The 17,984-nt window shown below is 40.9% G+C and overlaps 1 protein-coding gene across 3 annotated transcripts in view; it reads right to left on the bottom strand.

The window, feature by feature from the left end:
• The window catches only part of tead3a (TEA domain family member 3 a), a 30,141-nt gene extending 23,100 nt beyond the window's left edge, over positions 1-7,041 (bottom strand). For all 3 annotated transcript variants that reach the window (XM_054745952.2, XM_054745955.2, XM_054745956.2), the window contains exons 1-2: positions 6,553-7,041; positions 345-586 (exon numbers count right to left, since the gene is read on the bottom strand). In XM_054745952.2, the coding sequence (XP_054601927.2) occupies positions 345-351 (7 nt within the window). In that variant the 5' untranslated portion in view covers positions 352-586; positions 6,553-7,041. The remainder of the gene's footprint in view (positions 1-344; positions 587-6,552) is intronic.
• Between the last annotated feature and the right edge of the window lie 10,943 nt (positions 7,042-17,984).

The following is a 17,984-nucleotide window of genomic DNA, read 5'->3' as shown; positions in this document are numbered from 1 at the left end:
ATATATATATATATATATATATATATATATATATATATATATATATATATATTTCAGTTGCCCTAATCCCCTTCCGTAAAGTTCAAACTTCTAAATAATAATAAAACTTTGATCATTATTTAGAGACACAACAACATGGGACAGAGCTTTGGGTAAAAGTTGTGTTTCAGTTCATATGTTACCCCTTGCATTTTAAGAAGTGTGTATCTGTAATACTTGGAAATATCATGTTCACATTTTATTTTATTCCAAGAATTCTCACATATAAAGTTGTTTAACAAATGCTCCAAAGTCATACCAATGAAACTTTGTAAAGGCTAGTACAAAAATTTGGTTTTCCTCACCATACATCTTCCCCTCATCTGAAAGTATGATCTTTCGCCTGCCGCATGGAGGGTAGATGGCCAGGGCTTCCTGAAAGCTTTGTTCGATGTCTGGACTCCACACGCCTTCAGGGTCGCCGTCCAAACCACGATCTGCCCCATCTGCCAGTGCATCTCCATTGCCACTCTCCTCCTGAGCCCCGTCAGGGCTGCTACGGCAACTCCACTCCGACGCAATGATGACGGTTCCAGCTACAACTCACCTGGTTACAAAGATGAGATAATTACTGTTGTTTTGGTTTTAGACATTTAGACATTTTTGTGATTAGTGATCATCAATGTAGATTATAAGTAATAAATGATGCAATAATTCTCCTGAACACTGGTTTTCATCTGGATTTTTTCCCACATTAAAGCGGTATGAACAAAAATAGCACCAATAATCAGTTGCATTTATCTTTGCAGCTGGTGAATTTAGAGAAAAAAGGAATAAAAGAAGTTTCTCTCTAGATTCTTTGAAAACAAAGTTTAAATCAGCTACAGTATATAAAAGACCTTAGTGTCAAGCCAGTGTGTACAGGTTAAAATATACAAAATATGGTAAATGGTAAATGGCCTGTATTTGATATAGCGCCTTCTAGAGTCCTAGAACCCCCCAAGGTGCTTTACAACACAATCAGTCATTCACCCATTCACACACACAATCACACACTGGTGGGGATGAGCTACAATGTAGCCACAGCTGCCCTGGGGCGCACTGACAGAGGCGAGGCTGCCGAGCACTGGCGCCACCAGTCCCTCCGACCACCACCAGCAGGGAATGTGGGTTAAGTGTCTTGCCCAAGGACACAACGACAGCGACAGACTGAGCGGGACTCGAACCAGCAACCTTCCGATTACGGGGCGAGCACTTAACTCCTGTTAACTCCTGGTAGCCGACGTGTTGCTACCAGACGTACAGTGTGAGTGCTACGAGTGAAAAAGTCGCACAGTGTACGCCCGGCTTAAGGCAGGAACTAGCATTGTATACCGTTAATTCAGTTATGGAGTTTCAATGTCTTTATTCATTCTGTGGTTGACCCAATCACAAATATTCAATACCACCAATTAGGGCTGCAACAAACGATTATTTGGATAATCGATTAATCGGATGGGGTCTCGACACGATTAATCGATTAATCGGATTACATAGGGACATTTTTAAAAACTGCTAGGGAAACGTTATTTTTCTCCTTCCTTCACTTTATTAAACACACCATTATTAGAAAACAGTTCAATAGCAGAAAAACAACATGCCATCACCTAAATTGTCTTATAAGGTGTATAGACAGAGACCCTAAGCTACACCTATCTGTGACCTAAAATGCTTGGTCCAAGTTAAACAGCTTAAAGAGCAAGTCAACCCCTACCAGAGTCTAACTCCACTCCCGCTTCATGTTTGAAAAATGCAACACATGCTGTTGCCTGGCAGACCGAGAGGGCGGAGCCACTAACAAATACACACACACACTCAGGCTCACGACAGCATTGTGACATCATAATGTACCAGTTTACATCATAGCATACTTCTTAGCCAATAGCGGTGGCAGATTTAAATTAAAATACAGTGCAGAGTTTTTACCTGACAATGGCACAACACTGCCAGTTTGAGGCAGAATATTTAAATTTTAACTAAGATGCACTGAAGTGCCAAATTATTGACGACACGTGTCTGCAGCACGATTAGACACTCGTTTATTTAGTTTATCAGCAAAAAAAGTTTATTTGGGGGTGACTTGCTCTTTAAGGGCAATTCTCATCTGTTTTGTTTGATCTCATCTGTAGACATTTATTATAATTGGGGATGTCAAACAACTAATTTTTAAATGTAATTAAACATAGGCTGTGAATTAATCAAAATTAATCACTATTTCCAAAAATGACTGAAACAATACCAAATAAAACAAAAATAAATGAATGCCATCCTCCTTGCGATGATGCCCTGGGCAACTGCCATAAAGTCACATCAAGAAATGTTGCTGATCATTCCAATGATCCCAAATAGACTCACATTAGGCCACATGAAAGCAAATGAACCCAAAAATATATTAACCAGTATATAACTGCACTCTCACACAACACGCCTGCAGCAACAGTTAGGACTCCTCCCTCCCTTTTAAAAGCGTTTTTGCTTCTGAGAACATTGTGGTTGTAAAGCCACATGTTAGTAGTCTGGCCCCGGTGTAATCAACCAGTTTCTGCGGAAATGTGACGGCGGAACCGGTTCGCAGCGGCGCGAGTCCCCCCCCCCCTCCCGCCTATCTAATAGCGTCGCGCTTACAATTTTATAGACTTTTTTTAACGAGCTTAGGGCATGTCTAGCGTGTGTAATAATCCGGGGCTTGGGTGAATCACTTTTGAAAAGTTTTTAACTTACCCGGACACCGAGCTCTCTTATTCCTCGCTGATGATTCTGACATGCTTGCGTTTAAGACGCTGCATCATCACCGTAGTATCCCCGTGCCATGCTAAGTCTGACCTACAAACGTTGTATGTCTTCGCCTGATTTAACTGAAAATGCTCCCAAACTTTAGAAGTTTTTACTTTTTGGGGTCTCGCTGCTTCTGCCATGTTCCTCTTGCAAACACCTGCCGGCTCTCCACCGGTCTGCGCGCAACGGCGGGCGGGAGGGGAGGGGGCTTTTGGAAGAGTTGCGCAACACAACGAATCGATGACGCAATTCGTTGCCAACGCTTTTAGTAATCGATTTTCATCTAATTTATCGATTCGTTGTTGCAGCCCTACCACCAATCAATAATGGGACAACACCAATAGTCATCTTAGAGAAAACTTTGTTGGTAAGAAATCTCAAAAGCTGTCTAAACTTCCCAGAAGTTGATTTGTAAGACTTAAGGAAATTACACAGGTTGTTGTTTTTGTTGTGGACTGTTCAAGTTTCATATGAGTCTCATGTGAACGTTGCGTGGAGTGTAATGATTTCCAGAGTGTGGCAAACATGGTCCCTGCCACAAAACTCTGAGCATCAGTGTGGTCACCCAAATTCCCCATACTGCAGTGGGCTTCCACTGCACACTGTGTTGAGCCCTTTCAGATTCAGTCACTGCTGACTAGGCTGAGCAGTTTCCATAGTGACGAGACAGGTCTGGTGAGGTGGCAAGGAAAAGCAATGGCCTCAAAAGTTTTACGGAGTTTACACTGGTAGCTAGTAGGGCCTGCACGACTTTATTTTTTTTAAAGTCGACAGTCAAGTAATGAAAGTCGAGTCGACTTCGACTAGTCGTTGATGACGTCATACGCCGAAAGCGGTGGCCGGTTGGGGGGGGGGGGGGGGGGGGTCGGTGGGTAGGTTCGCTGGAGTTTTTGACAATTAAAGTTGCGCCCACATTTTCTAAGTTAACACATCTCTTTTAACAACGGTAGTTTCTGCATCCTACTTCAGCCCTCTCCCCCCTCCCCCTGCGCAGCAGCCGCAAACTCACTGATGTGCCTGCAGCCTTTCCTGCTGCTCTAAACATTAAAATAATTATTTCATTTTCTGTTCCTCACTTCTGATTACCTTCAATGGTGTCTGTTTGTTGCAACCACCAGGTACAAAAACTAACTTGTTTTTATTTGACTATTTTTCTGTCCTGCCTGTTTATTATCTTCCTGCATCTCCTCTCAGTCCTAAAGAAAAACTGCTACCTGCGTTCATATATATTCACCTTATGAGTTACCTTTGAACTACAGTTCTAAAAGATCTACCGACCGCAAAAACAGCGGAGTGCCGCTGCTCGCCGGCCGACTACAACGGGACCGTTTTTGCTGCGGAGTTCATGCCGGAGCGGAGCGGAGTGGAGATAGTGGAATCTTGGGGTTGCGTCAACGGAGGACAACAGGTGATGCGCCTCGCTCCGCAGCAGCGAAATGCATCAGGCACAAATAACAGACAGAAAACATGAAAGGAAATGAGCCGACATGAACGATCGCGTGTTTAATTTGTTTTTGAGGTGGTGACACCTGATTTGGCGGTGCTCAGGACGCAATGTCTGGAGCGCACGTCAACGATCAGAGCTTTGCATGCGCAAACTGGTTAAGATTAGGACGGGGGTGAGGGGAAGGTTAAATTGCAAGAGGGAAAAGGTCACAGTTTGGTTAAATGTCCGTTTTACCGCCGGTGTCAGTACCGCACAGCGCGTCGCCTCCGCCTCGATCCAGACGCGCAGGGGCTCATCACCTGCTGTCTTTTCCGAGGACTGCATCTTGTCAGTCATTATCACGTGACAGCGACTAGTTGATGACAGGCATAAAAAGTCACTACTGAGCCGTGAAGTCAACTAGTCGACTAGTTCGTACAACCCCTAGTAGCTAGACACTCAAGTTGATTTAATAGGGGTGTGTACTGGCAAGAATCTGGCAACACAATAGACATCGCAATACAGGAGAGACAATATGATATATTCTGATACTAAATGCCAGATGATGTTTGCAATTAGTAAGACTGAACTCAGACGAGACCCTTCCAAGACACATCCAGTGTTAATGTGAGATCTCGTAGTTCTGTCAGAATGAAGACGGTAAAAACAGATGCCTCCTAGCAGCCCGAGTATGAATTGCACTACATAAATGAAATACAATAAATGTTTGCATGCAAGTTCTCCATTACAAAATTAGATACATTTCTTTTAAAAATCGATTTAGTATCAGAACGTGAAATATCACGATTTGTCAGCGTGTCAACACTTTCATACATCTCTATGATTTAACTAATATTGATATATCAAACTCATCTCTTCTCAAATAAAATTAAATAACTAAAATATAAGTATTTGACTTAAACAGGAAAAACATACTTTCCTCAGTGTTTTTGTCATGTTTATAGGTCTGGGCAGTTTGTCAACATACTGAAAACTAGAGAGGGGGGCTGATCAATTTCAGCACAACTAAATCCCAGCAAGACTAGTTAGAAAACAAAGTCGCCTTAATCTGAAAATAAGTTAAATTCAATAAATGTGAAACATTTTTACTGATTTTACTATCACTTTTCACTGTGTCATGGCATTATAAAAAACCCTCGTTCTGCTTCACTGACTAGGAACAAAGCACAATCGTGAGTTTGTCATAGGCCGAGTTATCATTCATCAAAAGGGCTGGGAAATCTGAGGACAGCTCCTGAAAATCATGTAGCCCATGCTCACAAACTGAAATCTATCTCAAATGTCTGCACAACGCTTAAGCAGGAGAAACATAATCAAGTGACAGAATCTTAGTTCTCCCCCCTTATGATCTAGCACTTAGTGACTAATGAAGCTCTACACCAGACATTAGATCCTAAGATTTAACACTTTAGCAAAGCTGTGGTGATGTTAGGACTCAGAAGGCTCGTGTAGCCCTGCCAGCTTCAATATAGCTCCCAGTGGCCAAAAGGTCAGGTGTTTAGTGCAGCGAGAAGCCAGAAAAGCATTGAGCTAAATAAAACTATGAGCTCAGCAAACTCTGAAAGGACACATGCAAAGAGTACAGGTTGCCTTCTGCGCCAATGGGAGCATCAGGGACATGATGATTACTCAAACTCTGTTTCATCACAGCACTTCACACATTTCCATGGCAACTTCAGCTGAGTGCTACTAGTTTGGAGGAACATTTCGTATACTAGACGATCTGATTAATGATTTAAGTCAGATGTAAATTAATAAACCGGAATCATGGTGGCGGAAAAAAACAGCTTCTGTTCTGACTTCACCCCAACATGTTTTAGAACTTTTAACTAGCAGCTAGCATTGGAGTTAAATCACGTCGATTGGTTAAAAAGCTGTGAGTTGGCAAAATGTGCCTGGATTTGACATGTGAACTTCCACATAGCATGTCCTACAAACTTTTAAAATTTAACAAACAGAAGTAGCAGTGCTGTGAACGGCGTTGCCAACCTTTTATTGATCATGTTGAAGGTGCTAATGTTCGCGAACTGGTATGCTAGTTGCTAGCTTGGAAGCTAATACAACTGTAACAAACAGCAAACTAAGTCCGAGAGACCGTAAAAAAGTAACGAGTTACTTCGCGGACGGTGAGTTAAACACAAGAGAGGCTGTCTGATACACACACGAAACTCCGAATCAGCAAAGCCGCACCGGGAAAATGCAAAATATGTCAAAAATCCCAAAACTTCCAGCACACACGAAACAGCAGCTGCTGTGGCAGCGTGAAAGTTGCTGCTGCACACAACAAAGAAACTATCTGGGAGCGCACTCACCTCTCAACGGCGCCCCTGCTTTGTTGCTACAAACACGGGCTCCTCTCCTTATTAAACTGCAGCTTTGGCACAAATCGTGTTCCGTGACTCAAGGACAAAAACAACAGTGTCTGACAGGGAAAAAGAAGGAATGCAAAGCATGACTTTGGTATGAAATCAACGCTCGGAGAAAAACGCGCAGAGGCGTGGCGTCGAAGCCACGCAAAAGTTTTGTGGCTTCCGCGCAAACTCCTCCCATGACGACAACAGCACACTCCTGGAGGAAGAGCTGAGGAGCGAGGAGAAGTGTTGGAGTTTTCTGTTGTAGTTTTAAAAAGCAACACAAATAACACACACAAAAGAAGAAACGTTCAGTCAATTGTTTGCGGCCAGGTTGGAGTTGTACTTTTACAAACACAAGATGTTCCTCGTCTTTTGGTAAACAACCCAACGCTACGGAGCTCCACAAGTAAAATTAAAAATACATTAGAAATTTAAATGAGTGCATGAAGTTGCGGCGCTTTCAAGGCTGCACCTCCCCTGTGTTGAATATTGCAACGTAGATGTAACTATACTCAGTTAAAACCACCAAATTGTTCCCAGGCGCATGCAGCCACTGCTGCAGCCCACCACTCTCCACAGGGGATGGGTCAAATGCTGAGGTCAATTTGTGTGTGATGATTAATGGGACTTAATAATTAATTGACTTGTTAGGATTTTATATTTTACTTTCTTTTATTTAAAACATTTATATTTTAATTATCATGCCATACCATATGTCTGGTTTTGTTAAATATCAGAATAAAATGTGTTTTTTAGTTGGGTAAACACCTTCTTCAGTAGAAATAGAGGCCCTGGGGGCGATTGAGGACCCATCCAAGATGGCGGCTTGCAGCCTCAGTCCATGTAATGTCTAAATGAACTGGATTTGATGATTGTGGTTTAAAAACTCACATTTGTTCATTATGTGTAATATCTATATTTCATTAGCCTTGTAAGCCATCCTAGATATGTAAATAAATGAATATAAAAATTATGTATATGTTAATATACGACCTGCAGAGCAAAATCTTTTTTAGCTATTTCTATAGCTTGGTCTAGATTCCTTATTTTATTCTTTTTCTAATCATTATCACTACTATGAGGTTATTTGGTGTACATCATAATTGGTATTGTTGATAAGAAGGGGCCAACAGTAGCTCAGAAGGTTGAGCGGGTTGTCCAGCAATCGGAAGGTTGCAGGTCATTTATCATTCATTAATCAAGGAGGCAAACAGTTTTTTTTTACCACACTGATCCTGTTATTTTCTTTGTTCTAAATGAAACATTTCTCCATGCAGAGCCAAACCGATTGCAAAGTAAATCACTTCAGGGAGCCCAAGTCTCCTCTTCTTCCACTTGGCTCATGGGTCCTAGGAGCAAAGAAAAAATGAAAGTAAGTGAACAGTGCTATAAAAGATATTTTCTATAAGGCTTTGCCTCATGCCCTGAATCACATGTATATTGTACTTCAATTTAAGTAAAAAAGTATGTATTTGTGTTTCAACAATGTCTGTCACATACTTTGAGATATATTAGCTAGTAAAAATTTGTAATTTAAATGACTACAAATCAAATTTCACTTCAAACGTCACTGCAGAATCTCCTGCTATATTGTAGCTGCTACTTACCACATGACCAGATTTGTTGTGGTTTTCTCCAAGTGTAATTCTCTTTCTTTCATCCTGAAATAAGGATTCAAAGCTCGCAAAGTTCACAGACATTTTCCTTCTCCGTGTCTGGTTTGATTATGTCAATTTGGTGGGATGAGCATTTGTAGTCTGTAACATCTTCTCACACAAAATCTGAAATAACTTTTGCCACTGTTCAAAAATAAGCTCTTTCTTGGCATCAAAATGTGCCATTAAAATTCATGGACATCATATGTTAAATTCATGCAAATCCATTATCAAACGGGATATGAAAATAACTTGTATTCACTCATAGACTCCCATTCTTTTTTTATTTTTATAATTTTTTTTTTGTTTTTTTGTTTTGTTTGTGTGTTTTTTTTCTTTTGCTTTTGCTTTTGGCAGTTGGAGACCCATGGCCTGGATGTAGATGAGCATGATTTTGGCTCCCTTTTGGGAATGAAGAATTAACATGGCAAGTCCTGATTGAGTGCCCATAAAAACAAAGCATTCCACAAAACAATTAGCAACCACTAGCATCAAAATATAAAATAGAGTCACAACAATGTACTTTTATTTAATGCCAACAAACCTGTGGTTCACTCTGTAGGACACACACATGGTTATTTCACATTGTTACGTTCTACTTTGTGTGCTGCTGTCTATGAGCCATTGCTTCAAAGGTAAAATGCTCATGGAACTGAAGCCAACAGAAAAATAAAAAACACTTTCTGTTTAGATGATCTTTCTGAACTCCTAACTGTGAGTAAATACATATTTTCATTTGCCAAAATCTAAAGCTTAGAGATTTCCAATTTTTGAGCAACTCTTACTCTCCACAGAAGTAAGATCATACATAATTTTTCTAACAAGCTTGATGAACTTAATTAGTCCATCGCCAATCAGGATGGAAATAAACAGGTTGATGAACAAGCTATTTGATTTATGATACATGCCAAGATGATAGAATGTCATAGAAACTGAAGAAAATTGTGTGATCTGATGAAAATAATTACAACAGCAAACATCTTCAAATACCTGAGAATAAAACGTTTCCTACTTCAGAGATAGCCGTCAGAGCCAATGGGAGAAGGAAGATCAATGTAAATACTGAGTTCAAGGCGTCATAATCTGCATTTACAAACATTCACCACTAGATGGTGCCCGCCCCTTTCTAAAGTGAATGGCTGTACAACATGGCAGCTTAACCACAACCGCCTATTATCTAGTAAAGCGCAGTTTGACTCTATTTAACGGGACCATTGAAGCAATGAAGGTTTAAAGGACATATTTATAGCTTACTTATATTGCTAAATCGTTTGATTTTTACCAAGTGACAGTATCTGACCTGATGAGCATCTCCTGAGAGAACTCATTTCAGGACTTTTATTTTAGTTTTTCTTCTCACTCCCAGTTGTGTCGCTAACAGGAAGAAGAAATAGTTTCTCTCAGCAACACACACAATCGAATAATTTTGTGCCTTTTGTTTCCAGTTGTGGTGCTAAAGGTGTAAACCAGGTGAGTAAATGCCTCTAATTAGTAAACTACATGTTGTGAATTATTCTAAGTGGATGTAATTTGAAACTTTTATTAAACTAATATTTCAAAATATGGGTGAAGAGCAAAAACAATAATCAAATGCAAAAAACAAAATATCGACTTGTGGTATGATTTACCCATCGAGGCTAATTGGTCAACAGAGTTTTTGATAAAAGATAATGATGTCATTATTGAAAATGTTTATGCAAATTTCAGAGGAAAAATTGTATGATTTTTGTTTTTGATAACTACATAAAGAACTGTGAAAATTAAACACAATTTATTTAGTTGAATCGTTTTTACAGCCATTGACAATTTACACCAAATTGCAGCTCTAAATTTAGACGTGTGATAATGAAACTTATCAGAAGGAAACAGACAAAACATTTTTTTTCCAGTTTCATCCTGCTGCCTTCAAAAAGGGCCTCTATATCAGTCTTTTTTGGACAGAGGAGTATTAATCATACAGAAGACTACACAGATAAGGCTGTGAACATGAAAAACAAATAGGTTTAGTTGGGTTAGATATGTTTTTGAGTCACTGAGGCACCAGAGCTGGCTCTGGAAAACACTGATCCTGATTTATTTTAGACTACCACCATTTTTAGTGATCTTCCTCTATTTCAACAAAAGAGGAAACACATCAAAGATCACCTTGTCTGAGCAAAAGCTAAAGAGATATTCCACCCCTAATTGGAACTTAGTCTGTTGCCATATTCCGCAGAGTTAGATGAGTGGGGAAAAGCATTTTGCAAACAACCCCACCATTCACCTAATCTGATAAGGCAAGGCAGCTTATTTGTATAGCACATTTCATACACAGAGGCAATTCAAAGTGCTTTCCTTGAACAAGAACTGCTAAATCAACGTGAAAGCATAATTAAAATACACAAAATAATTTAGATCAAATTAAATACACAAATTAAATTTAGATTTAAGAATCACATAAATGGCAACGTTAAAGGGTGAGCAGTTACAGTGCAGAAGGTGCAGCATAAGAAACATTCATTCATAGGCCAGTTAATACACAAAAAGTTTCAATTTTGCAGATCTTTTAGCCATTACGCTCCTCTCTTGTGGAACCAGCTCCCAGCTTTAGTCCGTGAGGCAGACACCTTGTCTACTTTTAAGACTAGGCTTAAAACATTCTTATTTGATAGGGCTTATGATTAAATTATGATGTTAGCCCAGATTGGGACTAGTAGGGGAGTAGAGGGAGATGACGTGTACAGTGGGGTCTACAGGTAAAGATGGCTCTCCCTTGCCCTGCCTTTCACATGCCTCCATTTAAAGGGCTGGGTTATCCAGAGTTATCTCCATAGTTATGTTGCTATAGACTTAGACTGCTGGAGGACCTACTGACTACTCTCCACATTCTACTACTTTCTTCTAAAATGTGTTTCTAATTGCATTATTTCCTACTATTTCAGCTGTTAACTTTATATTTTATCTAAGTGTTTTTCTCCTCAGTAGAATCTACGATGGTGTGCTGCTGAGCTGTGGCTTCATGGAAGGGGCCACAAGCTGGCACACTGCTGCTTAATAACATTTTACGTTCTATGACCTGGAATGTGCTACTACTAGTTCACCTGCTGAATTAATTATAGATTCACTAAGATAAAGGCAATCAAGTTTATCTCTCATTAATAGAATATATACTAAGAAATCACAAAGTAGCCATAGAATTAGTACTTGGCATATATGTTTTTCGTGTGTGTATGGGTGTGGGGTGTGTCTGTGTGTGTTTGTGTGGGTAGGTGTTGGTGTGGGTGTACGTGTGAGCATGTGCATGTGTCTGCTCTGTCTTCTCAATCCCCAGTGAGTCGTGGAGGATGGCTGCTTATACTAAGCCAGGATCTTCTGGAAGTTTCTTCCTGTTAAAAGGGAGTTTTCCTCTCCTCTGTCGCTACATGCTTGCTTAGCATGAGGATTTCTGTAAAGACACTGACACTAGTCAATGACTCAATGCTATTTGCTGCGTTCCTTATATATGAAACGTTTACTGATTGCCTGGCTTAATGAACTGACCTGTATTGGAATGTTTACTTTGTGAAGTGCCTTGAGTTGACTCTTGTTGTGATTTTGCACTATATAAATAAACTAAATTGACTTATTCTGAATAAACTGCAGTTTCTGCACAGCCTGCTGGAGATGAATACATGAATGAGTTTCTCTAGGTCCTGTCTGGACATGAGACCTCGCTAATTGATGAAGCTCAGGTTTTTCAACCTATCCATTTCCAAAGACAATAATTTCAATCTTGTCTTTGTTTAACCTGATTCAATTCAATTCAGGTTTATTTATATAGCACCAAATCACGACAAGAGTCGTCTCAAGGCACTTCACATAATAAAATTTTCCAATACAGGTCAGTTCATTAACCCAATCAGAAAAAGTTTTCTATATAAGGAACCCAGCAAATTGCATCAAGTCACTGACAGGTGTCAGTGACTTTACAGCAATCCTCATACTAAGCAAGCATTTAGCAACAGTGGAGAGGAAAACTCCCTTTTAACAGGAAGAAACCTCCAGAGGATCCTGGCAAATCCGGATGAAGCTTGACCTCGTCCAGTCATTAATATGCTCAAAACACGGACAGTGAGTCTAGGGGACCACAGTCACTAGATGATAGAGCTTGTAGATCTGGGTGTCATCTGCATAACTATGATAGACAATGTTGGTTTTGACCTGATCCAGGGGGAGCATGTAGAAATTTAAGAGCTGTAGTCCAAGAATAGAACCTTGGGGGACTCCATGCCATGGTGATCTGCTTTGATCACCAATTGAAACAAGATATTGGGGACCTCAATAATCTTATTGATTGCAAAGGAAAATAATAAGTAACACACAGGTATTACAGAAGACACTTTAGATTTGGGACTACACTGTACACTACGGCAAAGTATTGCTGTAAGCTGCAAGGTGCAAGGACATGACGCAGCAGCCATAAAACTTGCAGTTCACTGTAATAAGGGTGAAATGTTTTAAACGTTAGTACTGTTACTCTGGATTGCTTTAGCTCAAAGAATATCTATGTGTTAGAGTGGCCCAAAGTCCAGACCTAAATCCCACTGAGCATCTGTGTTTTAGAAATTGCTGTTCTGCAGCGAATTCTGCGCAAAATGTTTTGTATCTTGTTGTGCAAAGCTGGTAGATACATAACCCAAAATAGTTGCAACCTTGATTTCAGTGAAAGGTGGCTCTACAAAGTATTGAAGCAGGGTGACTGAATACAAATACATGCCTCAGATTATGATTTTTTTTGCTTTGTAAAAACCATGAATCAGTTTAATTTCACTTAGCAATTATGTGCTACTTTGTCTTGGTCTATCACAGGAAATCTCAATAAAAGTATTGAAGTTTGTAGTTCACATTCAAAATTAGATTTGGGATATTACTTTTTAATTTTGGGGAGTCAATTAGCTGCTCGTTCTTGCACACAAATCTCAACACTAAAGTTACATATAATAAAAAGGGGCCATAAAACAAAAAAGTAACAGCACAAATCTTCCAAGCGGCATGAAAGCCAAACCAGGGCACACATCTTCAATCGAAAAAAAATTAAGATTACCAAAAGAAAATCACTACAGTCGCCAACTTGAGCAACGCTATCCTTGAACCATTCTATGATCTTGCATCTCATGTCAAGTCTTGTCCACAAGTACTTTCCATTTGTTTACCAGATTGGAGATAAGAATGGCTAAAAGTATTCTAATTTAAAAGCACGAAAATCTCTGCACCAAACTGGTAAGGGACAAACTAAAATGAGTTAAGCTAGTTCGTGCTTAACTATGTTAGAAATGCAAAAGTCAATATTTTAAAGTACATCTGCCAACTGATTTTGTAATTCCCAAGTTACGTTACCGACCTGAACCAACTACAGTATACCCCTCAGCGTAAAAGAGGCAAAAGCAGTCTACATCAAAGTGGTTTGCACACACACTGGGTGTGTTTCCAATGTCAGAACTTCAGAGTAATTTTACTAGAACTTCCCGGCTTGTGCGTGGTTCCACTTCATCAGGCCGACAAACGAGCCATTTTTTAGGAACAGGGGAAGGTAGCCTACTCGAAATGGCCCGGTGGAGTCGCTGAGCAAAAGTTTTGGTTAACCCATCCTGATTGGTTGTAACTCAGTAGGAAATGACATCAGCAGACATCATCCAAAACAACCGACATTAGTAAAATTAGAAGAGCTGCTTGTGAAGCAGAATGGAAGCAATTAAATAGACACTGATCAGGCTGCTTTAAAATCACATTACTAAACTGTTAACATTGACAAATCTGGCAGAATTCCCCCACAACATAATTCAAGGGTTTTGTTGTCTCACAGAGTGCTATAATAATTGAAGCTTCTTCCGGTCATTGAACGCCAACCTTTACATCACACAGCTGCTCTTGTCCTACAAATGGATCCAATTTTGCTGTACTTTGACAGAATAAAACCTTTAATGATATTCACGTTACTGTGGACACTTTTTGGCACTGATCAGTGATATCAGTCACTGCCAAAGCAGTTGTGATATCCTGATGTCTGTGTAAAGTCCGGAAAGATCTGATTTTTGAATGGGGTCAATTTCCTCGTCCCAGGATTTACCCTGACGTTCAGACAATGGAAACACACCTACACTACTTTTGTCAATTGTTGCTGGGAACTCTGTTCTGTGTTATGTCTCCATTCATCCATTCTTCAATCTGTGGTGTCGGCACTCCCGAGTAGCAGCATAAGCACAGAAGCCCAAACTTCCCTCTGCCCAGCCACTTAGGCCAGCTCCTTTGGGGGAATCCTAAAGGATTTCTAGGCCAGCCGATAAATGCAATCCTTCCACATATCCTCATTCCATCACTCAGTAAACAAAAATGTCCAATCCTCAACAATTTTATTAGGTGGGTACTCAACAGGTGAGGGAGGATTCTATGCTAGTTTGATTGTGACATCACAATAAGGAACTTTTTGAACTGGCTCATTTTAGGCATAGTATATGTATCAAACGCTGACAGAAGCGTTTTGTTTTTCAAGTTTGGAATTTTCATAAAGGCAGTAGAGCGGAACATGACAGCACAAAAAAGCAGAAAGTTACAGTTACAGAAAGTTAATTGGTCCCCTTTAAAATGTTTTGATTTAAGATTGTTATATTTTGTGATTGACTCCATCAGTTGTAGATGTTTATCCAGAGATGACTTAGTAAGAGTTTCATTAGATTAGGTCTTGTGACTCATGAGCTGTTTACACACACACACACACACACACACACACACACACACACACACACACACACACACACACACACACACACACACACACACACACACACACACACACACACACACACACACACACACACACACACACACACACACACACACACACAAGATGAAATGTATTTTTTGCCATTTGGCCGCAGGTAACAGTGCAAGAAATCTAGTTTTATTAATAATAGCCACTGTCCATAAAATAATATTAGAGTGCTGTTTTGGTTGTGAGCCCTCTAGCCCAGAGCTGAGTCGCAGATTCAGTCATTTGAAATTACTAAGAAATTACTAAGAAATTACTAAGAAAAAGAAGCAGACATTTTTACCAACAATACTTGCATACACCATGACCTACTTTTGATTTAAATAAAGCTGAGTAAATCAGTACCCTGTTGGTGTATGAGTTTTTTTGTGTCTGTTCTAGGAGTTTGAAACAAAGCCCATCTAGAAATCATCTCTGATTCAAATTAATACAAATTGTAGATACTATAGAGGCTTTTGTGTGCTCATGTGCGCATGACCCTATTTCCAAGCAACTGAGCTGCTTTCCTTATTGATACCAGGAAAAATGGACAGTCAGCCAGTTCCTGTGTGAACTGGGTGTGAGCACTAACACGCACACGGACGCAAACACACACACACACACACACACACACACACACACACACACACACACACACACACACACACACACACACACACACACACACACACACACACACACACACACACACACACACACACACACACACACACACACACACACACACACACACAGTTATCACATGAAGCTATCAGGGCCAGTTGAAGACAAACATCACAGTGTCAGACAGCTTTCTGAAACTGTACTTTACTGTATCATGTTCTGCACAGTGTTTCCTGCTGAACCGATCCTAATGCCTAGTGGACATAGGTTTGAGGTAAAGTGATATTCGTGCATTCAGAGTGCATCTACCTCTTTGACTTTATTGTACAGTCTAGCTGTGACTATATTTGTCCTCTCTTCCTTCTCTTGCCGGCGAGGGGGACAGGAGAGTCGAGAGCTGGACCGCTGCCAAAAGAGGCCGACCCACCGAGCAGCTGAAACTTTTACAAGCCAAGCAGGAAGAGACACGGTGAGCAATCAAAGAAGAAGAAATGGAGGGGGGACATGAGTGAGAGACATCTGAATTCTTTTTTCTCTCTCTCTCACCTCTCCCGTCTCTGTGTCTGCTTTGGCCTCTTTTCTTCTCTGTACTCCTTGTTAAAGTTATACTGTATTTGCCCGCCTCCATTGGCAGGGGGTAAATGTAGGGCTCGAGGACAGGATGGGGGGCGGGCGGGCAGATATGGGAGGGAACGGAGGGGGGCCTAAGGGGTGGGGTAGGACTTTGGGTTCAGAGAGTTCAGCTGAGGAGAGAAATAAATTCATAAACAACAAAAGGAGACGTGACGTCAGGTTGAGAGGTTGTCCAACCTGCTGGCTGAATCCGAGCCTCAAAGGAAGAACCAGATTGTTCTCATCCCATGTGTTTGTGTGTATGTACAGTATGACTATGTGTGTGTGTCCACTGTCCTATCTTTGGTGCAAAAAATTGAACTTTGTGCAGACAACTCAGACTATTGTGGAGAGATTTGCCTGTCTTTGGGAGTGTCTTATCTGGAGTTTCAGAACTTGGTGACGATTATTTCTGCAGGTGCAACCAGGAAGATACTTTTTAACTCTCTTACTTTGTCTTTTCTTGCCAAATATTTGAGGGTGAGTGGGATTTTTGTTTTAAAAGGGATCTTTTTAAAGTTACACTTGTTTTTGGAGCACATTGTTAAAGTAACACAGTCTCAGTAACAAGCTCTGATTGCTTGGCTTGTTTGGGATACCAGCAGCGACTGGCTCAGGAGATCGAACAGAATCATCTTTTCTCTACATAGAGATCAGGCAGCAACTTGCTGATTCATGATTGGCTTTGGTGTTCATTATGGTGTAAGTTTGCAGAAAGAAAAGTTGCATTCCTCAACGCATCCATCCTCGTTGCCTATTTATTCATTCCGATGACCCCCTCGCTCCCCACCTTTCTAAACTCCTCCCACTCCATAGGGCTGATATTATACCCAATGGAGGGAGAAGCGAAGAAAATTAGGCAGAAAAAAGACATCAGAAAAGACAATGACTGCGGCGGGACTCCACTTAAAGACAACTTGGAAAAAAAAGAAACATTCAACAGTTTAGAGTTTTGGTTTTGAGCATTTTGGGCCTTTTTTCATTCTGTTTGATAAAATGTGGTGAGATAAAACAACAAGGCAGAAGTGTCCGAACCTGCTTGTCTATCTTGCCATCTGTCTGTTGCTGCTGTGTACTATAGGTGGAGTAGACGGCGAGGTGTGTATGGTGTGTGTGTGTGTTTATTTGTGATGCCGGATGATTAACATGCCGGCAGTCCCCCTGGCTGCTGCTGCTGGCTCACTGCTTTGTGTCACCATGTCTGCTCATGACAGTTCACGCTTCCCCTCTCTCTTTTCTTCTGTTTCTGTGGCACACTGTCTGTCTTAACTCCTCCTCTCTCTGTTCCTCCTCTCACTACAGCATGTCCCTCCCTTCCTCCTTCTATGCCTCTGCACCCCCTGTTCTACCCTCCCTTTTCTCTCCTTCTCTCTTGGCAGCGGTGCCAAAGTGGGCAGGCAGAGTGAGGCTAACGCATCACAGGGCAGAGCTGAGGGTGATCCAGAAGGCTGGCGAGTTGATCACGTGTGTGTTTGTGTTTTGACCTATCCTCTGTCTTTGTGTTGGCGAGTCAGACTTTTTGGTCACACGTAAGTGTAAGAGTTGTGGGATCTGCTGAGGTTCTGATTCGGATGGCTTCCTGCTTTGCTGTGCACACTGTGCTTGATAATGTGGTTTTGTGTGTGTTACAGATTTGTGTGAGCAGACGTCCCTCTGTCACTCCGTACGGACAGACGCACTCACGCCAGTAGGAGGGGATTGTGAGAAAGGGGTGTTGCTCTCAGAGGGTGTGCTCT

The sequence above is a fragment of the Nothobranchius furzeri genome, chromosome 15, assembly GCF_043380555.1.
Source record: "Nothobranchius furzeri strain GRZ-AD chromosome 15, NfurGRZ-RIMD1, whole genome shotgun sequence".
Classification (NCBI taxonomy): Eukaryota; Metazoa; Chordata; class Actinopteri; order Cyprinodontiformes; family Nothobranchiidae; genus Nothobranchius; species Nothobranchius furzeri.
The sequence above is the reverse complement of the archived record's forward strand: the minus strand, read 5'-3'. Positions and strand labels throughout refer to the sequence as shown.